Source organism: Salvelinus alpinus, chromosome 34 (genome assembly GCF_045679555.1).
Source record: "Salvelinus alpinus chromosome 34, SLU_Salpinus.1, whole genome shotgun sequence".
Lineage (NCBI taxonomy): Eukaryota > Metazoa > Chordata > Actinopteri > Salmoniformes > Salmonidae > Salvelinus > Salvelinus alpinus.
Window position 1 is genome coordinate 2,011,436 of NC_092119.1, and position 26,804 is coordinate 2,038,239.

At 45.8% G+C, this 26,804-nt stretch overlaps 1 protein-coding gene across 3 annotated transcripts in view; it reads right to left on the reverse strand.

Annotated features, from left to right (window-relative positions):
• Positions 1 to 26,804, reverse strand: part of zfyve26 (zinc finger, FYVE domain containing 26) — a 104,338-nt gene that overhangs the window by 33,425 nt on the left and 44,109 nt on the right. For all 3 annotated transcript variants that reach the window (XM_071382505.1, XM_071382504.1, XM_071382506.1), the window contains exons 19-27: positions 25,459 to 25,564; positions 23,944 to 24,671; positions 21,907 to 22,131; positions 14,749 to 14,948; positions 13,042 to 13,146; positions 12,030 to 12,152; positions 10,376 to 10,552; positions 9,357 to 9,452; positions 3,375 to 3,528 (exon numbers count right to left, since the gene is read on the reverse strand). In XM_071382505.1, the coding sequence (XP_071238606.1) occupies positions 3,375 to 3,528; positions 9,357 to 9,452; positions 10,376 to 10,552; positions 12,030 to 12,152; positions 13,042 to 13,146; positions 14,749 to 14,948; positions 21,907 to 22,131; positions 23,944 to 24,671; positions 25,459 to 25,564 (1,914 nt within the window). The remainder of the gene's footprint in view (positions 1 to 3,374; positions 3,529 to 9,356; positions 9,453 to 10,375; positions 10,553 to 12,029; positions 12,153 to 13,041; positions 13,147 to 14,748; positions 14,949 to 21,906; positions 22,132 to 23,943; positions 24,672 to 25,458; positions 25,565 to 26,804) is intronic.

Below are 26,804 nucleotides of genomic sequence, written 5' to 3' on the forward strand. Positions count from 1 at the left end.
TGAAGATCCGATAAATGGTTGATTTAGGTGCAATCTTACTGGCAGCAATATCCTTGCCTGTGAAGCCCTTTTTGTGCAAAGCAATGATGACGGCACGTGTTTCCTTGCAGGTAACCATGGTTGACAGAGGAAGAACAATGATTCCAAGCACCACCCTCCTTTGGAAGCTTCCAGTCTGTTATTCAAACTCAATCAGCATGACAGAGTGATCTCCAGCCTTGTCCTCGTCAACACTCACACTTGTGTTAACGAGAGAATCACTGACATGATGTCAGCTTCTCCTTTTGTGGCAGGGCTGAAATGCAGTGGAAATGTTTTTGGGGAATTCAGTTCAATTGCATGGCAAAGAGGGACTTTGCAATTAATTGCAATTCATCTGATCACTCTTCATAACATTCTGGAGTATATGCAAATTGCCATCATACAAACTGAGGCAGCAGACTTTGTGAAAATGAATATTTGTATCATTCTCAAAACCTTTGGCCACGACTGTACACTGGGTATCATAAGTATTCACCCCACTTCAAATTTTATTGTGTTACAAAGTGGGATTAAATAGTCATTTATTCGATGTCGATGCATGTTTGAAACACCTTTGGCAGCGATTACAGCTGTGAGTCTTGGGTAAATCTCTAAGAGTTTTGCACACCTGGATTGTGCAATATTTTACCATTATTATTTCCAAAAATGTTTAAGCTCAGTCAAGGTGTTGGGGATCATGGTAAGACAGCAATCTTCAAGTCTTGCCATAGATTTTCAAATAGATTGAATCAACACTGTAACTTGGCCACTCAGGAGCATTTGGCCTTGTGTTTTAGGTTATTGTCCTGCTGAAAGGTGAATTCCTCTCCCAGCGGCTGGTGGAAAGCAGACTGAACCAAGTTTTCCTCTAGGACTTTGCGTGTGCTTAGCTCCATTCCATGTATTTTTTATCCAAAAAAACTCCCCAGTATTTTCTGATGTCAAGCATACCCATAACATGATGCAGCCACCACCATTCTTGAAAATCAGGAGGAAGTTATTCAGTGATGTGTTGTGTTGGATTTTCCCCAACATAAGGCTTTGCATATAGGCCAAAGATTTATTGCTTTGCCTTGTTTTATATTCTGTATATTTTTACTCTGTCATTTAGGTCATTATTGTGGAGTCACTACAATGTTGTTGATCCATCCTCAGTTTTCTCCTATCACAGCCATTGAACTCTGTAGCGGTTTTAAAATCACCAATGGCCTCATGGTGAGATTCCTGAGCAGTTTCTTTCCTGTCCAGCAGCTCAGTTGATGTGACTGGGGTGGTTTAATACATCATCCACAGCATAATTGTGAACTTGACCTAAAAGACTTAAAGAGATATTCAATGCATGATTTGTTATTTATTCCCATCTACCAAATCACTTCTCTTTTTCATGAGGCATCTTTTGAAAAAAGCTCCCAGGTCAAAATTTACTGTAGTTGAATCTGTGCTAGAGAATTCAACACTTGACTGAGGGACCTTACAGATGTATGTATGGGGGACAGAGGAAGGGGTAGTCTTTCAAAAAATCCTGTCAACCCATATTATTTCACACACAGTGAGGCCATGTAACTTATTATGTGATTTGTTAAGCCACATTTTTCTCCTGAACTAATATAGGCTTGCCTAAACAAAGGGGGTTCAATACGACTATATTTTAGTTATTACATTTTATTAATTTGTAAAAATTTGTATTTTATTTTCACTTTGATATTACGGAGTATATTGTGTAGATCAATTACCAAAAAAAATCGATCTATTTCAAATCACACTTTGTAATACTACATTTTTTTTAAATCCAAGGGGGTGAATACTTCTGATACCCACTGTATAAAACCAACTGGGCTTCGTAAGAGGAGAGCTCAAATACAAGTACAACTGGCTACCAATCTGTTTTACACACAGATACGAACTGGGCGGAGATTCTACGTAAAACTATACTTTCACATTGTCTAATTGTATTGCCCTTTATATTAAATGGTGAAAACGGAGCGGAGAAATGTCAATTCAACATCAACTGAGACTAACTTAGCTACGCTATTTTCTTTATTACCAGACAATAAACGGGCCACTCGCCTGAATCTGATGAAAATCCAGCAAGTAACGTCAGTCAACACTCAAGGTAACATCGGTCCTTTTCTTCAACCATTTCTAAGTAATAGGACTACTTCCACGATAAAGGCTATTGTCGCTGTCATCTCACTCGCTATCTAGCTTGCATGCCAACTACCCGCCACAACGTTCCTGCAGGAACAGCACGATGAACGTAGCCTAGGGTGGAGGGATTTTCATTTTTATTTTATTTGTGCCAAAACAAAGAAAAAGGACAATAATATTGTAAAAGTAACTTATTGATTAAATTGAAAAACTAACGAGTTAGGTTACTCGTTACCACAAAAAAATTAAATAATAGAGTACTTGGTAACTAGTTACTCCCAACACTGTGTCTGATAGAGGAAGGTAGTCGTGAGATAACAAAGGAAACTTGACTTTACTCTACAATAACGGATTGGATTTTATTATAAAACCAACCGAGGTACTCAAAGCACTTTACAAAGTAAGAGGGAATTTCCCATCATCCACCACCAATGAGTGGCAGCACCCACTTGGATGACGCACGGCAACCATTTTGTACCAGAACGTTTACCACACGTCACCACAACTCATAGACACAACTTGAGAGATTGGACAATCACATATCCGTAGTACATTTGACTTACAATATGAGTGGTTGTGTAGACCGATGACTGAGTCTGGGGAGACAGGGAGAGACATCCAATAGTACCAAACCTGTGCATTAGTGACATAACACCCTTTTTCCACTGTCGTGTCGACCTGAACCGTAGTTTGCTGGCTTGGATATTTCCAGAAAGTTCCAGAAACTATGGTGGACGCATAACCAGGCCAGAGGTGTACAGGTCGTGTGAGTGGCGCCTCACAATCATTACACAACATCATTCCCAAACATTAAGCTAGTGTTTTCTCCCTCCTTTCTCGTTATTTTCAATTCTCCATTACGCAGCTTCTCTCTTAATGAAATAAACTCAGACATCGTCCTTTTTACCTCAGTGGATCGACGTAAACTTTTTCTGCCCAAGTTCCCAAAAGCATTTGGTGTGTATTTTCCCTAAAGCTTAGGCACTAACGGCAGATAAAATATATGGAATCGCACAATAATGATACATTTGTGGAATTTTAATACATCGCTTTCTCTTTATTCAACCCAACAGCCCTTCATCCACACAATATTTTATGACCCCTAAACCCGCCCGACCCACAGATATAACACCAGGGGGGTCTGCGGGTTACGGGTCAACCCGCGCATCACTAGTGTGTTTGTGTGTGGTGCGGTTGGTACTGACCAGAACGAGACCTCTCCGTGGGTGCGTAGGGGAAGTCCAGGGCCTTGCAGGCGTAGTTAGAGAGTAGTTTGTCTATGTCATGGGTGGTGAAGCCATCCTCCCGGCCTAATAGTAGGTTCTGTAACGTCCTCACCGCCACTTCAGCCCAGTCCACCTTCAAAGGTCAAAGATCTCATTGAACAAATGGCAGACAGTAAACACTGAAATACTTGATAACAGATTAAAAGACTTCAGCTCCAGATTATATTAACTACACAATGTGCCACTAATAATCACTGCCACGTCAGCCCAGTCCACCGTAGTAGTAGTATTATCAGTAGTAGTATTACCAGTAGTAGTAGTAGTAGTAGTATTACCAGTAGTAGTAGTATTACTAGCAGTATTGCAAGTAGTAGTAGTAGAAGTATTACCAGTAGAAGTATTACCAGTAGTAGTATTACCAGTAGTAGTAGCAGTATTACCAGTAGTAGTAGTAGTAGTATTACCAGTAGTAGTAGGAGTAGTAGTATCAGTATTACCAGTAGTAGTAGTAGTAGTAGTAGTAGTATTACCAGTAGTAGTATTACCAGTAGTTGTAGTGGTAGTAGTAGTAGTAGTAGTATTACCAGTAGTAGCAATAGTAGTATTACCAGTAGTAGTAGTAGTATTACCAGTAGCAGTAGTAGTAGTAGTAGTAGTACTAGTAGTAGTAATACTAGTAGCAGTAGTAGTAGTATTACCACCAGTAGTAGTAGTAGTATTACCACCAGTAGTAGTAGTAGTATTACCACCAGTAGTAGTAGTAGTAGTATTACCACCAGTAGTAGTAGTAGTATTACCACCAGTAGTAGTAGTAGTAGTATTACCACCAGTAGTAGTAGTAGTATTACCAGTAGTAGTCGTAGTAGTAGTATTACCAGTATTAGCAGTAATAGTAGTAGTAGTAGTAGTAGTAGCAGTATTACCAGTAGTAGTAGTAGTAGTAGTAGCAGTATTACCAGTAGTAGTCGTAGTAGTAGTAGTATTACCACTAGTAGTAGTAGTAGTATTACCAGTAGTAGCAGTATTACCACTAGTAGTAGTAGTAGTAGTATTACCAGTAGTAGTAGTATTACCAGTAGTAGTTGTAGTATTACCAGTAGTAGTAGTGCCAGTAGTAGTAGTAGTATTACTAGTAGTAGTAGTAGTATTACCAGTAGTAGTAGTAGTAGTGGTAGTAGTTGTAGTACCACTAGTAGTACCAGTAGTGGTGGTAGTAGTATTAGTACCGGTAGTAGCAGTATTACCAGTAGTAGTACCAGTAGTAGTAGTAGTACCAGTATTGCCAGCAGAGTTTATTTGCTGCTCACATTCATAGATGCAATTGGACACCAATTTATATTCATAGATTTTTATCAAATAGTAAAATCCAAAACTAGCACAATAATTTTTTTTATAATACAATATGATAAATACTATAGACACAGTACCTGTCAAAAGTTTGGACACACCTACTCATTCAATGGTTTTTCTTTATTTTTACTGTTTTCTACATTGTAGAATAATAGTGAAGACATCAAAACTATGAAAAACACATATGGAATCAGGTAGTAACCAAAAAAGTGTTAAACAATTCAAAATATACTTTAAATGTTTGATTCTTCAAAGTAGCCACCCTTTACCTTGACAGCTTTGCACACTCTTGGCATTCTCTCAACCAGTTTCACGAGGTAGTAATCTGGAATGCATTTCAATTAACAGGTGTGCCTTGTTGAAAGTTAATTTGTGAAATGTCTTTCCTCCTTAATGCGTTTGAGCCAATCAGTTGTGTTATGACATGGTAGGGGGGTATACAGAAGATAGCCCTATTTGGTAAAATACCAAGTCTATATTATAGCAAGAACAGCTCAAATAAACAAAGAGAAATGACAGTCCATCATTACTTTAAGACATGAAAGTCAGTCAATACGGAACATTAAGAACTTTGAACGTTTCTTCAAGTGCAGTCGCAAAAACCTCAAGCGCTATGATGAAACTGGCTCTCATGAGGACCACCACAGGAAAGGAAGACCCAGAGTTACCTCTGCTGCAGAGGATACGTTCATTAGAGTTAACTGCACCTCAGATTGCAGCCCAAATAAATGCTTCACAGAGTTCAAGTAACATCAACTGTTTAGAGGAGAATGCGTGAATCAGGCCTTCATAGCCAAATTGTTGCAAAGAAACCACTACTAAAGGACACCAATAAGAAGAAGAGACTTGATTGGGCCAAGAAACACAAGCAGTGGACATTAGACCGGTGGAAATCTGTCCTTTGGTCTGATGAGTCCAAATGTTATATTTTTGGTTCCAACCGTGTCTTTGTGAGACGCAGAGTAGGTGAACGGATGATCTCTGCATGTGTATTTCCCACAGTGAAGCATGGAGGAGGTGGTGTTGATGGTGTGGGGGTGCTTTGCTGATGACACTGTGTGATTTATTTAGAATTCAAGGCACACTTGACCAACATGGCTATCACAGCATTCTGCAGCAATAAACCATCCCATCTGGTTTGGGACTATCATTTGTTTTTCAACAGAACAATGACCCAAAACACACCTCCAGGCTGTGTAAGGGCTATTTGACCAAGAAGGAGTGATGGAGTGCTGCATCAGATGACCTGGCCTCCACAATCACCTGACCTCAACCCAATTGAGATGGTTTGGGATGAGTTGGACTGTAGAGTGAAGGAAAAGCAGCCAGCAAGTGCTCAGCATATGTGGGAACTCCTTCAAGACTGTTGGAACAGCATTCCAGGTGAAGCTGGTTGAGAGAATGCCAAGAGTGTGCAAATCTGTCATCAAGGCAAAGGGTGGCAACTTTGAAAAATCTAAAATATATTTTGATTTGTTTAACACTTTTTCGGTTACTATGTGATTCCATACAGTGGGGAGAACAAGTATTTGATACACTGCCGATTTTGCAGGTTTTCCTACTTACAAAGCATGTAGAGGTCTGTAATTTTTATCATAGGTACACTTCAACTGTGAGAGACGGAATCTAAAACAAAAATCCAGAAAATCACATTGTATGATTTTTAAATAATTAATTTGCATTTTATTGCATGACATAAGTATTTGATCACCTACCAACCAGTAAGAATTCCGGCTCTCACAGACCTGTTAGTTTTTCTTTAAGAAGCCCTCCTGTTCTCCACTCATTACCTGTATTAACTGCACCTGTTTGAACTCGTTACCTGTATAAAAGACACCTGTCCACACACAATCAAACAGATTCCAACCTCTCCACAATGGCCAAGACCAGAGAGCTGTGTAAGGACATCAGGGATAAAATTGTAGACCTGCACAAGGCTGGGATGGGCTACAGGACAATAGGCAAGCAGCTTGGTGAGAAGGAAACAACTGTTGGCGCAATTATTAGAAAATGGAAGAAGTTCAAGATGACGGTCAATCACCCTCGGTCTGGGGCTCTATGCAAGATTTCACCTCGTGGGGCATCAATGATCATGAGGAAGGTGAGGGATCAGCCCAGAACTACACGGCAGGACCTGGTCAATGACCTGAAGAGAGCTGGGACCACAGTCTCAAAGAAAACCATTAGTAACACACTACGCCGTCATGGATTAAAATCCTGCAGCGCACGCAAGGTCCCCCTGCTTAAGCCAGTGCATGTCCAGGCCTGTCTGAAGTTTGCCAATGACCATCTGGATGATCCAGAGGAGGAATGGGAGAAGGTCATGTGGTCTGATGAGACAAAAATAGAGCTTTTTGGTCTAACTCCACTCGCCGTGTTTGGAGGAAGAAGAAGTATGAGTACAACCCCAAGAACACCATCCCAACCGTGAAGCATGGAGGTGGAAACATCATTCTTTGGGGATGCTTTTCTGCAAAGGGGACAGGACGACTGCACCGTATTGAGGGGAGGATGGATGGGGCCATGTATCGCGAGATCTTGGCCAACAACCTCCTTCCCTCAGTAAGAGCATTGAAGATGGGTCGTGGCTGGGTCTTCCAGCATGACAACGACACGAAACACACAGCCATGGCAACTAAGGAGTGGCTCCGTAAGAAGCATCTCAAGGTCCTGGAGTGGCCTAGCCAGTCTCCAGACCTGAACCCAATAGAAAATCTTTGGAGGGAGCTGAAAGTCCGTATTGCCCAGCGACAGCCCCGAAACCTGAAGGATCTGGAGAAGATCTGTAGGGAGGAGTGGGCCAAAATCCCTGCTGCAGTGTGTGCAAACCTAGTCAAGAACTACAGGAAACGTATGATCTCTGTAATTGCAAACAAAGGTTTCTGTACCAAATATTAAGTTCTGCTTTTCTGATGTATCAAATACTTATGTCATGCAATAAAATGCAAATTAATTACTTAAAAATCATACAATGTGATTTTCTGGATTTTTGTTTTAGATTCCGTCTCTCATAGTTGAAGTGTACCTATGATAAAAATTACAGACCTCTACATGCTTTGTAAGTAGGAAAACCTGCAAAATCGGCAGTGTATCAAATACTTGTTCTCCCCACTGTATGTGTTATTTCATAGTTTTGATGTCTTTACTATTATTCGACAATGTAGAAAATAGTACAAATAAAGAAAAACCGTTGAATGAGTAGGTGTCCAAACTTTTGACTGGTACTGTATATGACACACACACACCAAACAAAAATATAAACACAACATGCAACAATTTCAAAGTTAGTTCATATAAGGAAATCAGTCAATTGAAATAAATTCATTAGGCCCTAATCAATGGATATCACATGACTGGGAATACAGATATGCATCTTGTTGGTCTCAGATACCTTTAAAAAAAAAGGTAGGGGCGTGGATCAGAAAACCAGTCAGTATCTGGTGTGACCCCCATTTGCCTCATGCAGCGCGTGACATCTCCTTCGCATAGCAATATGCTGTCGTACACGTTGATCCAGAGCATCCCAAACATGCTCAATGGGTGACATGTCTGGTGAGTATGCAGGCCATGGAAGAACTGGGACATTTTTAGCTTCCAGGAATTGTGTACAGATGATAGCGACATGGGGCCTGTGCATTATCATGCTGAAACATGAGGTGATGGATGAATGGCACGACAATGAGCCTCAGGATCTCGTCACGGTATCTCTGTGCATTCAAATAAAATGCAATCGCGTTCATTGTCCGTAGCTTATGCCTGCCCATACCGTAACCCCTCCTCCACCATGGGGCACTCTGTTCACAACGTTGACGTCAGCAAACCACTCACCCACACGACGCCATACCGGCTGTCTACCATCTGCCAGGTACAGTTTAAACCAGGATTTGTCCGTGAAAAGCACACTTCTCCAGCGTGCCAGTGGCCATCAGAGGTGAGCAGTCGGGTCAAGACCCTGGTGAGGACAACGAGCACCCAGATGAGCTTCCCTGAGACGGTTTCTGCAGAAATTCTTTGGTTGTGCAAACCCACAGTTTCATCAGCTGTCCGGGTGGCTGGTCTCAGTCGATCCCGCAGGTGAAGAAGCCAGATGTGGAGGTCCTGGGTTGACGTGGTTACACGTGGTCTGCGGTTGTGAGGCCGGTTGGACGTACTGCCAAATTCTCAAAAACGACATTGGAGGCGGCTTATGGTAGAAAAATGAACATTAAATTCACTAGCAATAGCTCTGGTGGACATTCCTGCAGTCAGCATGCAAATTGCACGCTCCCTCAAAACTTGAGACATCTGTGGCATTTGTGTTGTGTTACAAAACTGCACATTTTAGAGTGGCCTTTTATTGTCCCCAGCACAAGGTGCATCTGTGTAATGATCATGCTGTTTAATCAGCTTCTTGATATGCCACACCTGTCAGGTGGATGGATTTATCTTGGCAAAGGAGAAATGCTCACTAACAGGGATGTCAACAACATTTGAGAGAAATGTGTGCATATGGAAGATTTCGGGGATCTTTTATTTCAACTCATGAAACATGGGACCAACACTTTACATGTTGCGTTTATATTTTTGTCCACATAATACAATAATACTATAACAACAATAATTGGGTGGCACCTTCAGGTTCATCAGGAGCTGTTCCAGCATTAATAGTGGCTCAGAGAGGAGGGGAAAGTAGTCCTGTCTGGCGTTGGGGGGGAGGGTGAGGAGGACCTAGAGGAGAGAGAAGAGAGATGGCGAGTAGAGAGAGTAGGGAGAGAGAGATTGGGGAGAGTAGAGAGAGTAGAGGAGAGAGGAGAAAGAGAGAGACAGAGAGGAGAGAGAAGAGAGAGAGAGGAGAAAGAGAGAGACAGAGAGTAGAGAGAGTAGGGAGACAGAGAGGAGAGGAGAGTAGAGAGAGTAGAGGAGAGAGTAGAGAGAGTAGGGAGAGAGAGTAGGGAGACAGAGCGGAGAGGAGATTTGAGAGTGTAGAGGAGAATGAGATTAGAGAGTAGGGATACAGAGAGGAGAGAAGAGAGTAGAGAGAGTGTAGAGGAGAGAGTAGAGAGAGTAGGGAGACAAAGAGGAGAGGAGACAGAGAGGAGAGAGTAGAGAGGTTCATTTAAAACACTATCTGGTGGTGTGTGTTCCTCACCTACCAGTGTCGGTTCAAATCAGACCTACTGCCTTGGTGACACACCTATCGTTCCTGCTCTCCCCCATCGTTCCGGCTCTCCCCCACCGTTCCTGCTCTCCCCCACCGTTCCTGCTCTCCCCCACCGTTCCTGCTCTCCCCCACCGTTCCTGCTCTCCCCCACCGTTCCTGCTCTCCCCCACCGTTCCTGCTCTCCCCCACCGTTCCTGCTCTCCCCCACCGTTCCTGCTCTCCCCCATCGTTCCTGCTCTCCCCCATCGTTCCTGCTCTCTCCCTTGTCCAATAAAAACACAGAAAAAAAACATTTACATTTTAATCATTTAGCAGACGCTCTTATCCAGAGCGACTTACAGGAGCAATTAGGGTTCAATTCCTTGCTCAAGGTCTTTCACCTCATCGGCTTGGGGATTTGAACCTTTCAGTTCCCAACGCTCTTAACCGCTAGGCACCCCATCAACACTAGAGCTCACAGATACAATAAAAGGTCATTGAATCTGCTGACCTTGGATCCCAGGTGAAGGTCCTGGATGTGGCGGCGGCGGGCTGGGGACACTTGGCTCTGGAAGTGCAGAGTGAGGTAGTTAGCCAGGAAGTGGCAGGCAGCCAATCCGGGCCGGCGGTCCAGAGCGCGTTCACACACCTCCAGACCCAAGGTTAAGTCTGATAGGCCCGCCAGCAGCTGTACCAATCACAGTGAAGAGAGTCAATGAGAAACAAAGTCTATGACATAGCGCACAGAACAGAAACAACTATAGGCAGATGGGTCTCAATTGTATAAACTGGATTCCTCTTCTCCTTTCCTTCGTCTGCACTGATTGGAAAGACAATGGACAGGTGAAAGGAGATTTCCTAATACTGTAGGATTCCAGCCCATTGCCTTCACCTATTCTGTTCTTCCAATAAGGGAAGATAGAAGAGAAGAAACGGAGGAGAGGAAGGAGAAGAAACGGAGGAGAGGAAGGAGAAGAAACGGAGGAGGGGAAGGAAAAGAAACGGAGAAGAGGAAGGAGAAGAAACGGAGGAGAGGAAGGAGAAGAAACGGAGGAGAGGAAGGAGAAGAAACGGAGGAGAGGAAGGAGAAGAAACGGAGGAGAGGAAGGAGAAGAAACGGAGGAGAGGAAGGAGAAGAAACGGAGGAGAGGGAAGGAGAAGAAACGGAGGAGAGGGAAGGAGAAGAAACGGAGCAGAGGAAGGAGAAGAAACGGAGGAGAGGAAGGAGAAGAAACGGAGGAGAGGAAGGAGAAGAAACGGAGGAGAAGAAACGGAGGAGAGGAAGGAGAAGAAGCGGAGGAGAGGAAGGAGAAGAAGCGGAGGAGAGGAAGGAGAAGAAACGGAGGAGAGGAAGGAGAAGAAACGGAGGAGAGGAAGGAGAAGAAACGGAGGAGAGGAAGGAGAAGAAACGGAGGAGAGGAAGGAGAAGAAACGGAGGAGAGGAAGGAGAAGAAACAGAGGAGAGGAAGGAGAAGAAGCGGAGGAGAGGAAGGAGAAGAAGCGGAGGAGAGGAAGGAGAAGAAGCGGAGGAGAGGAAGGAGAAGAAGCGGAGGAGAGGAAGGAGAAGAAACGGAGGAGAGGGAAAGAGAAGAAACGGAGGAGAGGAAGGAGAAGAAACGGAGGAGAGGAAGGAGAAGAAACTGAGGAGAGGAAGGAGAAGAAACGGAGGAGAGGGAAGGAGAATAAACGGAGGAGAGGAAGGAGAATAAACGGAGCAGAGGAAGGAGATTAAACGGAGCAGAGGAAGGAGAAGAAACGGAGCAGGGGAAGGAGAAGAAACGGAGGAGAGGAAGGAGAAGAAACGGAGCAGAGGAAGGAGAACAAACGGAGCAGAGGAAGGAGAATAAACGGAGCAGAGGAAGGAGAATAAACGGAGCAGAGGAAGGAGAATAAACGGAGCAGAGGAAGGAGAATAAACGGAGCAGAGGAAGGAGAATAAACAAGTTGATCAAATTTCAAAGCAGAATTACTTTCCCCATTGTTCCTCAACTGTAGTGTATGATATAATATTTTCTAGCTCTGAGTCTCTACTTTTATCCAATGTAAAAAATAAAAAATAAAAAATCTAATTTTGCTAAATAAGACCGAATTGAGCGTGACGGTCACATATGGAGGAGAGGAAGTAGAAGAAATGAAGGAAGACAGTTTAGACAATAGAGATGCACCTGGAAAGCGTTGTCCGTCTGTCCTTTCTCCAGCAGGTGTAGCAGGTGTTCCGTCTGCAGCTGTAATCTGAGGTGGTCTGAGACCGAGAACAGCGCCATCCACTGGGCACACAGAAAAAACTCCTGACAGAGAGATGATGACAGGACACATCAAATGGACAGCAGAGGAAGCATCGTTTGATCCGTTTAATCCTTTTTACAGAACCCTAAAATGTGGTGCTCTGTGTTTTTGTAAATACTAAAACGTCCATTAAAAAAAGTTAGTGCTAAAGTTAACCTGGATTAAAATAAAATAAAAAATGGACTATTTATAAACACAGTGGTGGGACTTACCTTGGCCTCCAGCCCTCCTAGTCAGCATAGACTCAAGGTCTATAACGTCAGTGTTATAAAAGGTGTCAGGCTATTTATAAACGCAGTGGTGGGACTTACCTTGGCCTCCAGCCCTCCTAGACAGCATGGACTCAAGGTCTATAACGTCAGTGTTATAAAAGGTGTCAGGCTATTTATAAACACAGTAGTGGGACTTACCTTGGCCTCCAGCCCTCCTAGACAGCATAGACTCAAGGTCGATAACGTCAGTGTTATAAAAGGTGTCAGGCTATTTATAAACGCAGTGGTGGGACTTACCTTGGCCTCCAGCCCTCCTAGACAGCATAGACTCAAGGTCTATAACGTCAGTGTTATAAAAGGTGTCAGGCTATTTATACACGCAGTGGTGGGACTTACCTTGGCCTCCAGCCCTCCTAGACAGCATGGACTCAAGGTCGATAACGTCAGTGTTATAAAAGGTGTCAGGCTATTTATAAACGCAGTGGTGGGACTTACCTTGGCCTCCAGCCCTCCTAGACAGCATAGACTCAAGGTCTATAACGTCAGTGTTATAAAAGGTGTCAGGCTATTTATACACGCAGTGGTGGGACTTACCTTGGCCTCCAGCCCTCCTAGACAGCATGGACTCAAGGTCGATAACGTCAGTGTTATAAAAGGTGTACGCAGTGCTGAGACTCACCCTGGCTTCCAACATCCTAGAAAACATGGACTCGGGATCTCTCCTGGACTCTGTCCTCAGCTCCTGCCAGGTGGCCCACGGCAACGAAGGCTCCAGGTTCAACATCTAGGGATATAAGTTTTGTTCATGTTTTAAAAAATAGTTTTTAAGGAGTGGAAGCAGTCATATTTTGTTCTTAATTGTGGATAGACACCGTGAGAGAAAGACAGGAAAGATGGCAGAGAAGTTTTGCGCCAGATGGGTGTGGGCCGGAGTCCAAACTCTTGCCGGCACGGTGTATACGTGCTGCTGATGACAATCTGTATTTTAACCACATTGTAAAGTTTCAAATCCAAAGTGCTGGAGTACACTTTCCGGCCAAAACAACACCAACAATGTGTCACTGTCCCAATACTTTTGGAGATCACTGTAGATGGTACTTTAACATGAAGTCAAATTGTGTGCCTTGCTTCAGCTCTTTAAAAGTATTTTTGGGGAAGTTGAAGAAGTGTTCAGATTTAAAATAGCAGAGAAGTAGACAAAGATGTCAAGTTTTTGTGAAAGTGATCAAAACAAGAGTTTTTACCTTTTTTTACCCCCCAAGATGCAAAATAGTTGATGCGGGTTACTAAAACACGTATACCTCTTGACTGGTAAAAGTTATTTCTGTTCCGATTCCAGATTTGAATAGTAGAGAAGGAGAGGAAGAGTTCATACCCTCTTAACTTGTTGTCTAGCTTGTTAGGTAAGTGGTCAAAACGTCAGGTGTTTATTAAAAAAAAGGTCGGAGATAAAAAATAAATAAATAGCTGCACCCCTATAATTGGTAGAATATATTTCTGTTCCGATTTCAGATTTGAATAGCAGAAAAGTAGACCCAACGTGTCATACCCTAAAAGTGTTTTGTCTCAAGTTGTCGGCAAGAAAATGTAAGTAGCCGATTTGTGTCCAACGGTGCGTTGTTGCATGTCATGGTGTCACAATGGAACCAAGAACGCTGAAGAAATCCAAATAAAAGTGGATGAGGTTGAATAAGTTGAATAGTTTAAAATGTATAAATTGGTTTCAAATAGTAGTATGCACGCAACTTAATCCAGACCAGTCTGCACATTTTATTTCAAATTACTTTAAAAAAATCTTAAACTGTGTAAGAGGAGTAGCGTAAAGAATAACTATAATAATAAGTAGATTGGGTAAAAAGGGTAAAAAGTAATTACACATTTTTTAAAATGTTTTTTTTAAATATATTTTTTTAACTTTGCTATTGCAAGTCCCATCGATAATATTTATTTATTATTATTATTATAATTATATTATAATATATTATTTATATTATTATTATTATAAATATTTACTTTGCTTTGTCTCACTAATAAAGTCTGAAATAAGTGCTACATTATTTGTGTGGCTGCTTTCGCAATCATCGATTGGCTTCAAATAACATTAGCATATAGGATACCACTACCATTTGACATGCATGTGATCCCTGTGGGAGTTGAACCCACAACATTGGCACTTTTACCAACTGAGCTACATCATGTTTACAGAGCCTGTAATAGCTACATGAGGATTACCCATCGATAATATTATTATATCTACAGTATCTCTAATATTTACCCATCGATAGGTGTCCAGTTCCCGTTTCAATTGTCAAATAACATTTATCGACAGGCTTCAAATAACATGATCATAAAGTACGTAATAACGTCGATTAAAGGCTCCGGTTACCCGTTGATAGATGTCCAGCTCCGTCTTCCTGTGCTCCAGCTCCCCCTTGAGAGAGGCCTCCACGTGGGGGTTATTGAGGCAGAACTCCAGTAGCTCCAGAGAGGGCCCGAGGGGCCAGCGCTCCAGGGCCTGTAAGGCCACACGGGCCCTCAGACACGGGTCCTGTACTCTGAACAACTGGCCTATGCTGTCTTCACCATCTGGAGGGAGGGAGGGAGGGAGGGAGGGAGGGAGGGAGGGAGGGAGGGAGGGAGGGAGGGAGGGAGGGAGGGAGGGAGGGAGGAGATAAGAACTTGTGTCAGGAAGGAAAAAACAAACTAGATTGGCACCAGGAATTAAAAAATATCAACAATATCATATCTCCAAAATGTCAACACATATAAGCACTTCCGGGTTGGAGCGAGTAGTCGCATTTCGCATTCGCTCCACAGGTAGTATTACATTTAATTTCATTTCATTACAGTACAACGGTTTGATTTGTTTGATCTTAGCACTTTTTTCTTAGCTAGCTACATAGCCGTCTTTGTATCAAAGATAATTGTGTAGTTTAGATTATTATCGAATTATCGAATCTTCTAACGTTGTCAACACTGCTAGCTAGCCAGCTAGCCAACTTCTACCGAAACAGTACAACGCAACGATTTGATTAGTGTAGTGTTAGCTAGCTACATAGTTGTCTTTGCTGTCTTTGTATCTAAGATAATTGTGTAGTTTAGAGTAATTATCTAGCCAGTTATCGAGGTTACCTAGCCAGTTATCGAGGCTACCTAGCCAGCAACACTTTCAAACAAAGTCAACAACGCAGCCACTGCTAGCTAGCCTACTTCACCAGTCAGCAGTACTGCATCATTTTAATCATTTTAGTCAATAAGATTTTTGCTACGTAAGCTTAACTTTCTGAACATTCGAGACGTGTAGTCCACTTGTCATTCCAATCTCCTTTGCATTAGCGTAGCCTCTTCTGTAGCCTGTCAACTATGTGTCTGTCTATCCCTGTTCTCTCCTCTCTGCGCAGACCATACAAACGCTTCACACCGCGTGGCCGCTGCCACCCTAACCTGGTGGTCCCAGCGCGCACGACCCACGTGGAGTTCCAGGTCTCCGGCAGCCTCTGGAACTGCCGATCTGCGGCCAACAAGGCAGAGTTCATCTCAGCCTATGCTTCCCTCCAGTCCCTCGACTTCTTGGCACTGACGGAAACATGGATTACCACAGATAACACTGCTACTCCTACTGCTCTCTCCTCGTCTGCCCACGTGTTCTCGCACACCCCGAGAGCTTCTGGTCAGCGGGGTGGTGGCACTGGGATCCTCATCTCTCCCAAGTGGACATTCTCTCTTTCTCCCCTGACCCATCTGTCTATCGCCTCCTTTGAATTCCATGCTGTCACAGTTACCAGCCCTTTCAAGCTTAACATCCTTATCATTTATCGCCCTCCAGGTTCCCTTGGAGAGTTCATCAATGAGCTTGACGCCTTGATAAGTTCCTTCCCTGAGGATGGCTCACCTCTCACAGTTCTGGGTGACTTTAACCTCCCCACGTCTACCTTTGACTCATTCCTCTCTGCCTCCCTCTTTCCACTCCTCTCCTCTTTTGACCTCACCCTCTCACCTTCCCCCCTACTCACAAGGCAGGCAATACGCTTGACCTCATCTTTACTAGATGCTGTTCTTCCACTAATCTCATTGCAACTCCCCTCCAAGTCTCCGACCACTACCTTGTATCCTTTTCCCTCTCGCTCTCATCCAACACTTCCCACTCTGCCCCTACTCGGATGGTATCGCGCCGTCCAAACCTTCGCTCTCTCTCCCCCGCTACTCTCTCCTCTTCCATCCTATCATCTCTTCCCTCTGCTCAAACCTTCTCCAACCCATCTCCTGATTCTGCCTCCTCAACCCTCCTCTCCTCCCTTTCTGCATCCTTTGACTCTCTATATCCCCTATCCTCCAGGCCGGCTCGGTCCTCCCCTCCTGCTCCGTGGCTCGACGACTCATTGCGAGCTCACAGAACAGGGCTCCGGGCAGCCGAGCGGAAATGGAGGAGAACTCGCCTCCCTGCGGACCTGGCATCCTTTCACTCCCTCCTCTCTACATTTTCCTCTTCTGTCTCTGCTGCTAAAGCCACTTTCTACCACTCAAAATTCCAAGCATCTGCCTCTAACCCTAGGAAGCTCTTTGCCACCTTCTCCTCCCTCCTGAATCCTCCTCCCCCCCCCTCCTCCCTCTCTGCGGATGACTTCGTCAACCATTTTGAAAAGAAGGTTGACAACATCCGATCCTCGTTTGCTAAGTCAAACGACACCGCTGGTTCTGCTCACACTGCCCTAACCTGTGCTTTGACCTCTTTCTCCCCTCTCTCCCCAGATGAAATCTCGCGTCTTGTGACGGCCGGCCGCCCAACAACCTGCCCGCTTGACCCTATCCCCTCCTCTCTTCTCCAGACCATTTCCGGAGACCTTCTCCCTTACCTCACCTCGCTCATCAACTCATCCTTGACCGCTGGCTACGTCCCTTCCGTCTTCAAGAGAGCGAGAGTTGCACCCCTTCTGAAAAAACCTACACTCGATCCCTCCGATGTCATCAACTACAGACCAGTATCCCTTCTTTCTTTTCTCTCCAAAACTCTTGAACGTGCCGTCCTTGGCCAGCTCTCCTGCTATCTCTCTCAGAATGACCTTCTTGATCCAAATCAGTCAGGTTTCAAGATTAGTCATTCAACTGAGACTGCTCTTCTCTGTATCACGGAGGCGCTCCGCACTGCTAAAGCTAACTCTCTCTCCTCTGCTCTCATCCTTCTAGACCTATCGGCTGCCTTTGATACTGTGAACCATCAGATCCTCCTCTCCACCCTCTCCGAGTTGGGCATCTCCGGCGCGGCCCACGCTTGGATTGTACCAGGTGGCGTGGCGAGAATCTGTCTCCTCACCACGTGCTCTCACCACTGGTGTCCCCCAGGGCTCTGTTCTAGGCCCTCTCCTATTCTCGCTATACACCAAGTCACTTGGCTCTGTCATAACCTCACATGGTCTCTCCTATCATTGCTATGCAGACGACACACAATTAATCTTCTCCTTTCCCCCTTCTGATAACCAGGTGGCGAATCGCATCTCTGCATGTCTGGCAGACATATCAGTGTGGATGACGGATCACCACCTCAAGCTGAACCTCAGCAAGACGGAGCTGCTCTTCCTCCCGGGGAAGGACTGCCCGTTCCATGATCTCGCCATCACGGTTGACAACTCCATTGTGTCCTCCTCCCAGAGCGCTAAGAACCTTGGCGTGATCCTGGACAACACCCTGTCGTTCTCAACTAACATCAAGGCGTTGGCCCGTTCCTGTAGGTTCCTGCTCTACAACATCCGCAGAGTACGACCCTGCCTCACACAGGAAGCGGCGCAGGTCCTAATCCAGGCACTTGTCATCTCCCGTCTGGATTACTGCAACTCGCTGTTGGCTGGGCTCCCTGCCTGTGCCATTAAACCCCTACAACTCATCCAGAACGCCGCAGCCCGTCTGGTGTTCAACCTTCCCAAGTTCTCTCACGTCACCCCGCTCCTCCGCTCTCTCCACTGGCTTCCAGTTGAAGCTCGCATCCGCTACAAGACCATGGTGCTTGCCTACGGAGCTGTGAGGGGAACGGCACCTCCGTACCTTCAGGCTCTGATCAGGCCCTACACCCAAACAAGGGCACTGCGTTCATCCACCTCTGGCCTGCTCGCCTCCCTACCTCTGAAGAAGTACAGTTCCCGCTCAGCCCAGTCAAAACTGTTCGCTGCTCTGGCACCCCAATGGTGGAACAAACTCCCTCACGACGCCAGGACAGCGGAGTCAATCACCACCTTCCGGAGACACCTGAAACCCCACCTCTTTAAGGAATACCTAGGATAGGATAAAGTAATCCTTCTAACCCCCCCCCCCTAAAAGATTTAGATGCACTATTGTAAAGTGGCTGTTCCACTGGATATCATAAGGTGAATGCACCAATTTGTAAGTCGCTCTGGATAAGAGCGTCTGCTAAATGACTTAAATGTAAATGTAACACAGTAGATATTTTTTTTTTTTTAATTGTACCTTTATTTAACGAGGCAAGTCAGATAAGAACAAATGTTTTATTTACAATAACGGCCTACCGGGGGAACAGTGAGTTAACTGCCTTGTTCAGGGGCAGAACGACATATTTTTACCTTGTCGCCTCGGGGATTCGATCCAGCAACCTTTCGGTTACTGACCCAACGCTCTAACCACTAGGCGACCTGCCGTCTCTACACTCTAACCACTAGGCGACCTGCCGTCTCTACACTCTAACCACTAGGCGACCTGCCGTCTCTACACTCTAACCACTAGGCGACCTGCCGTCTCTACACTCTAACCACTAGGCGACCTGCCGTCTCTACACTCTAACCACTAGGCGACCTGCCGTCTCTACACTCTAACCACTAGGCGACCTGCCGTCTCTACACTCTAACCACTAGGCGACCTGCCGTCTCTACACTCTAACCACTAGGCGACCTGCCGTCTCTACACTCTAACCACTAGGCGACCTGCCGTCTCTACACTCTAACCACTAGGCGACCTGCCGTCTCTACACTCTAACCACTAGGCTACCTGCCTCCTCTACACTCTAACCACTAGGCGACCTGCCGTCTCTACACTCTAACCACTAGGCGACCTGCCGTCTCTACACTCTAACCACTAACCACTAGGCTACCTAAAAATCACCAAACAGACACAACATAAACAGTGTGACTTTGTTCAAGCAGAGCCAAGGTAACATCCCAAATGGCAACCTATTAATTGTATAGTGCACTAGATAACAGAGCCCTATGGGCCCTGGTCTAAAGTAGTGCACTAGATAACAGAGCACTATGGGTCCTGGTCTAAAGTAGTGCACTAGATAACAGAGCACTATGGGCCCTGGTCTAAAGTAGTGCACTAGATAACAGAACACTATGGGCCCTGGTCTAAAGTAGTGCACTAGATAACAGAGCACTATGGGCCCTGGTCTAAAGTAGTGCACTAGATAACAGAGCACTATGGGCCCTGGTCTAAAGTAGTGCACTAGATAACAGAGCACTATGGGCCCTGGTCTAAAGTAGTGCACTAGATAACAGAGCATTATGGGCCCTGGTCTAAAGTAGTGCACTAGATAACAGAGCACTATGGGCCCTGGTCTAAAGTAGTGCACTAGATAACAGAGCCCTATGGGCCCTGGTCTAAAGTAGTGCACTAGATAACAGAGCACTATGGGCCCTGGCCTAAAGTAGTGCACTACAGTACATAACAGAGCCCTATGGGCCCTGGTCTAAAGTAGTGCACTAGATAACAGAGCACTATGGGCCCTGGTCTAAAGTAGTGCACTAGATAACAGAGCACTATGGGCCCTGGCCTAAAGTAGTGCACTACAGTACATAACAGAGCCCTATGGGCCCTGGTCTAAAGTAGTGCACTAGATAACAGAGCACTATGGGCCCTGGTCTAAAGTAGTGCACTAGATAACAGAGCACTATGGGCCCTGGTCTAAAGTAGTGCACTAGATAACAGAGCACTATGGGCCCTGGTCTAAAGTAGTGCACTAGATAACAGAGCACTATGGGCCCTGGTCTAAAGTAGTGCACTAGATAACAGAGCACTATGGGCCCTGGTCTAAAGTAGTGCACTAGATAACAGAGCACTATGGGCCCTGGTCTAAAGTAGTGCACTAGATAACAGAGCCCTATGGGCCCTGGTCTAAAGTAGTGCACTAGATAACAGAGCCCTATGGGGCCTGGTCTAAAGTAGTGCACTAGATAACAGAGCACTATGGGCCCTGGCCTAAAGTAGTGCACTACAGTACATAACAGAGCCCTATGGGCCCTGGTCTAAAGTAGTGCACTAGATAACAGAGCACTATGGGAACTGGTCTAAAGTAGTGCACTAGATAACAGAGCCCTATGGGCCCTGGTCTAAAGTAGTGCACTAGATAACAGAGCACAATGGGCCCTGGTCTAAAGTAGTGCACTAGATAACAGAGCACAATGGGTCCTGGTCTAAAGTAGTGCACTTGATAACAGAGCACTATGGGCCCTGGTCTAAAGTAGTGCACTAGATAACAGAGCCCTATAGGCCCTGGTCTAAAGTAGTGCACTGCATATACCACCCTGTACCCCACTGCTGGCTTGCCTCTGAAGCTAAGCAGGGTTGGTCCTGGTCGGTCCCTGGATGGGAGACCAGATGCTCCTGGAAGTGGTGTTGGAGGGCCAGTAGGAGGCACTCTTTCCTCTGGTCTAAAAAATATCCCAATGCCCCAGGGCAGTGATTAGGGACATTACCCTGTGTAGGGTGCTGTCTTTCAGATGGGACGTTAAACGAGTGTCTTGACTCTCTGTGGTCACTAAAGATCCCATGGTACTTATCTTAAGAGTAGGGTGTTAACCCTGGTGTCCTGACTCTCTGTGGTCACTAAAGATCCCATGGTACTTATCTTAAGAGTAGGGTGTTAACCCTGGTGTCCTGACTCTCTGTGGTCACTAAAGATCCCATGGTACTTATCGTAAGAGTAGGGTGTTAACCCTGGTGTCCTGACTCTCTGTGGTCACTAAAGATCCCATGGTACTTATCTTAAGAGTAGGGTGTTAACCCTGGTGTCCTGACTCTCTGTGGTCCCTAAAGATCCCATGGTACTTATCGTAAGAGTAGGGGTGTTAACCCCGGTGTCCTGGCTAAAGTCCCAATCTGGTCCTCATACCATCACGGTCACATAATCATCCCCAGCTTACAATTGACTCATTCATCCCCCTCTCCCCTGTAACTATTCCCCAGGTTGTTGCTGTAAATGAGAATGTGTTCTCAGTCAACATACCTAAAGGAGAGCACTATATAGGGTCTAAAGGAGTGCACTATATAGGGTCTAAAGGAGTGCACTATATAGGTTCTAAAGGAGTGCACTATATAGGGTCTAAAGGAGTGCACTATATAGGGAATAGGGTCTAAAGGAGTGCACTATATAGGGTCTAAAGGAGTGCACTATATAGGGAATAGGGTCTAAAGGAGTGCACTATATAGGGTTCCATTTGGGACACAGTCTATGGTGTCAATTTAGCATTTTCCCCACGAGTGGAAGCTGATCCTAGATCTGTACCCAAGGGAAACGTCCACACAGAGTAATGAACCCAGTACTCACCCTCCAGAGCAGCCCAGGCCAGTAGCCTGTCTCGGAGCCCCCTCTCCTGGCTGCAGCCCTGTCCATACAGCTCTAGCAGGCTCAGAGCCCTGCACAGGTCCCGAGAGGCCAGGGCCTGCTGGAAGGCTTCCATAGCCACAGCCTGGGCAGATGTCCCCTGAGGGCCCGACAGGAGCAAAACCACCAGGGGTTTACCACAGAGGGCTGCCCCAAGACCTCCACCATCTACACACACAGAGAGAGAGAGAGAGAGAAAACGTGGTAGTTGCTGTGAATGTTAAAGCACATTTCCACCATTATTACTGATGCCTTATTGCTGTTGGTCCCACCAACTGGATCTGTGCTTTGGTAAAGTGGGTGGGGTTATATCCTGCCTGGTTGGCCCTGTCTGGGGGTATCGTCGGTCAGGGCCACAGTGTCCCGACCCCCCCAGCATCTATGCACGGGGGGGCTAGGGACTGTCTATCCTATTTGGTGAAATTCTCCTTCTCCTGTCTGTCTGGTATCCTGTGTGAACTTAAGTATGCTCCCTCTAATATGCTCTGTCTCTCGCTCTGTCTGTCTGTCTGTCTCTCGCTCTGTCTGTCTGTCTGTCTCTCGCTCTGTCTGTCTGTCTCTCGCTCTGGCTGTCTGTCTCTCGCTCTGGCTGTCTGTCTCTCGCTCTGGCTGTCTGTCTCTCGCTCTGGCTGTCTGTCTCTCGCTCTGGCTGTCTGTCTCTCGCTCTGGCTGTCTGTCTCTCGCTCTTCCCCACACTTGCCGTCTCAACTTCTGAATGCTTGGACTATGAAAAGCCAACTGACATTTAATCCTGAGGTGCTGACCTGTTACACCCTCTACAACCACTGTGATTATAAATTTGACCCTGCTGGTCATCTATGAACATCTTGAAGAACAATCTAGCCTTAATGGCCATGTACTCTTATAATCTCCATCCGGCACAGCCAGAAGAGGACTGGCCACCCCTCAGAGCCTGGTTCTTCTCTAAGTTTCTTCCTAGGTTCCAGCCTTTCTAGGGAGTTTTTCCTAGCCACCGTGCTTCTACATCGGCATTGCTTGCTGTTTCGGATTTTAGTCTGGGTTTCTGTATAAGCATTTGGTGACATCTGCGGGTTTTAAAAAGGGCTTTATAAATACATTTGATTTGATCTGAACGATTTGGGGCACTGGTCAGTTAGGCTAGTAGACTGGAATTACTACTAGCCCGGGTGACATTCTCTATATCCAGGGGTCCAAAATCTGTGCTGTCGAGCTAGTCTGGCTAATGTTCTACTAGCCTGGTCTCAAAAGTGCTAGCCGCTGGCTAACGTTCTGCTAGCCAGCCGCTGGCTAACGTTCTGCTAGCCAGCCGCTGGCTAACGTTCTGCTAGCCAGCCGCTGGCTAACGTTCTGCTAGCCAGCCGCTGGCTAACGTACATGCATTGAACTGCATCCATCTATTCTGCCAACAGCGCCTTAGTGTACATCATGGAATGTGGAGTCAAAATATAACCTATTTTTAAAACCTCTTATAAAGAATAAACTTGGAATTTGATATTTTTGACTGATATTAATGATTGTCTGTTGCATATCTGCAAAGTAGTTAAAACGCTGTCAAGTTCACTTTAAGCAGGGAGTCATGCGGAGAATAGGATCTCTATCGCGGATGAGCCCTGCATGAAGACATCAATAAACAATAATTACACTGTACATATCTACATACACACATCAAATTACACAATACATATGTACAGTGGGGCAAAAAGGTATTTAGTCAGCCACCAATTGTGCAAGTTCTCCCACTTAAAAAGATGAGAGGCCTGTAATTTTCATCATAGGTACACTTCAACTATGACAGACAAAATGAGAAAAATAAATTCCAGAAAATCACATTGTAGGATTTTTAATGAATTTATTTGCAAATTATGGTGGAAAATAAGTATTTGGTCAATAACAAAAGTTTCTCAATACTTTGTTATAAACCCTTTGTTTAGTGGCTGACTAAATACTTTTTTACACCACTGTATATACACAATACCTTAAAACACAAAACAATCTTACCTCCACCACCGGCTCCATCCTCCCCAGCCCCCAGCGAAGTACCCAGGACAGGCTGAACCATGGCCCCCAGGTAGGCCCTCAGGATGGGGAAGTCTCTAAGCAGGTTTTCCCCCTCCCTGGAGATCTGCTCCCCGTCCAGCACGCACTCTTTACGCCCCCCGCCCCGGAACACCAGCCAACCGGACGGCTGTACCCGGGCAGCACCTCTTGGACTGACACTTAGACACGCAAGGGTGGCCAGGAGAGGGGAGCGGGCTTTGAGGAAGGACAGGGCTGATGGTGTGAGGAGAAAAGAGGAGGAAGAGGAAGTTGGTCGTGAAGGTGAAAGAGAAGAGGACAAGATGAGGATGGGAGGTGTAGTTGCTCGGAGGTCCTCCATCGAGGGCGAGCCTTCAGATTCAGAGCTGGGGGAATAGGACTGAGGCTCAGTGATGCCCAGCATTGACATGTGTTCCTGGGTCTGTAGTTGTAGCAGAGCTGCCAGGCTGGCAGTCCTAAACACCCCTTCCCCTGGTCCGGTCTGTCCTTGCCCCTGCCCACCCTCTCCCCCGGAACAAGGATCTCCCCCAGAACCAGCCTCTCCCCCGGTACCAGCCTCTCTCCTGGGGCTAGGTTCCCTCTCTGGTTCGGGGCACCAGTCCCACAAAGGCAGAGCCTCACAGCAGCGCTGCACGATCACCTGCTGGACACTCAGACGCAGACCCTCCTGCTGCAACAGAGACAAAACTCTAGAGAGAGAGAGAGAGAGAGAGAGAGAGAGAGAGAGAGAGAGAGACAGAGAGAGAGACAGAGAGAGAGACAGAGAGAGAGACAGAGAGAGAGACAGAGAGAGAGACAGAGAGAGAGACAGAGAGAGAGACAGAGAGAGAGACAGAGAGAGAGACAGAGAGAGAGACAGAGAGAGAGACAGAGAGAGACAGAGAGAGAGACAGAGAGAGAGACAGAGAGAGAGACAGAGAGACAGAGAGAGACAGAGAGAGACAGAGAGAGAGAGAGAGAGAGAGAGAGAGAGAGAGAGACAGAGAGAGATAGAGAGAGAGACAGAGAGAGAGACAGAGAGAGAGACAGAGAGAGAGACAGAGAGAGAGACAGAGAGAGACAGAGAGAGAGACAGAGAGAGAGACAGAGAGAGAGACAGAGAGACAGAGAGAGAGACAGAGAGAGACAGAGAGAGACAGAGACAGAGAGAGAGAGAGAGAGACAGAGAGAGAGACAGAGAGAGACAGAGAGAGACAGAGAGAGACAGAGAGAGACAGAGAGAGAGAGACAGAGAGAGACAGAGAGAGACAGAGAGAGGGGGTAACAGGGGGAGGGACAGGATGTTAGTGGAATGGCACACACAAAATATAACAGTAGGATGTAGAATGAAATGCACTCGTTCCTATTACAACAAGAAACACAAACTCATTGTGCTGAAATCGTTTGAATTCAGTGAATGAAAGGGCATGAAATATACTTGTGCTACTGCCTCTAAACCAGGGTTCCCATGACGAGTAGAGGTGGGTGTGTATCTACCTGTCAGGAGACACCTGTCTATCAAACAGCAGGTGAGAGAGGAGCTGAGATGGGGCCTGGAGGAGTACCAGGAGAGGGTTGCCCAACTTCACCTCACTGCTTTGGTCTGAGAAGAGACGCAGAGATTGAATACACACCGAGAGTACAAAACATTAAGAACACCTGCTCTTTCCATGACAGACTGACCAGGTTAATCTAGATGAAAGCTATGATCCCTTATTGATGTCACTTGTTAAATCCATTTCAATCCGTGTAGATGAAGGGGAGGAGTCAGGTGGTTAAAGAAGGATTTTTAAGCCTTGAGAAAATTGAGACATGGATTGTGTCTGTGTGCCATTCAGAGGGTGAATGGGGAAGACAAAAGATTAAAGTGTCTTTTGAACGGGGTTTGGTAGTAGGTGCCAGGAACCAGTGTGTCAAGAACTGCAACGCTGCTGGGTTTTTCACACTCAACAGTTTCCTGTGTGTATCAAGAACGGTCCACCACCCAAAGGACATCCAGCCAACTTGACACAACGGTGGGAAGCATTGGAGTCAACATGGACCAGCATCCCTGTGGAACGCTTTCAACACCTTGTAGAGTCCATAACCCGACGAATTGAGGCTGTTCTGAGAGCAAAACGGTGTGCAACTCAATATTAGAAATGTGTACATTATTCAGTGTATATTGTATTTAAAAAGGTCACATTCACAATAAGGGAAACAGCACTGTTCGCCCCAGTGCCTTTGTTATTGTTTTGTTGTTGAAACAGAAGAGAAACAGAGGAGAAACAGAGGAGAAACAGAGGAGAAACAGAAGAGAAACAGAAGAGAAACGGAGGCGAAACGGAGGCGAAACAGAGGAGAAACGGAGGAGAAACGGAGGAGAAACAGAGGAGAAACGGAAGAGAAACGGAGGAGAAACGGAGGAGAAACGGAGGAGAAACGGAGGAGAAACGGAGGAGAAACAGAGGAGAAACAGACAGTAGAGTAAAATACAATTCTGTTTCTATTCTGCTGTTTTATCGCATGTGCAAAGATGCCCGAGATTATTTTTTTTTTAAAACTGTTACAAGAGCAATTTGAGTTAAGTGCATTGCTCAAGGGCACATCGTCAGATTTTTTTCACCTAGTCGTCTCGGGGATTCGAACCGACAACCTTTCAGTTACTGGCACCAATGCTCGTAACTGCAAGGCTTCCTGCCGCTGCTCCTTGCTTAGCGAATACCACTTCCTCCCAATTCGGGCACATACCCTGGCTCCGACCCGGGACCTCGGGACGGAGGGGGACGGAGGGGGACAGAGGGAAACGGAGGGAGACGGAGGGGGACGGAGGGAGGCGGAAGCAGACGGAGGGAGACTAGGGG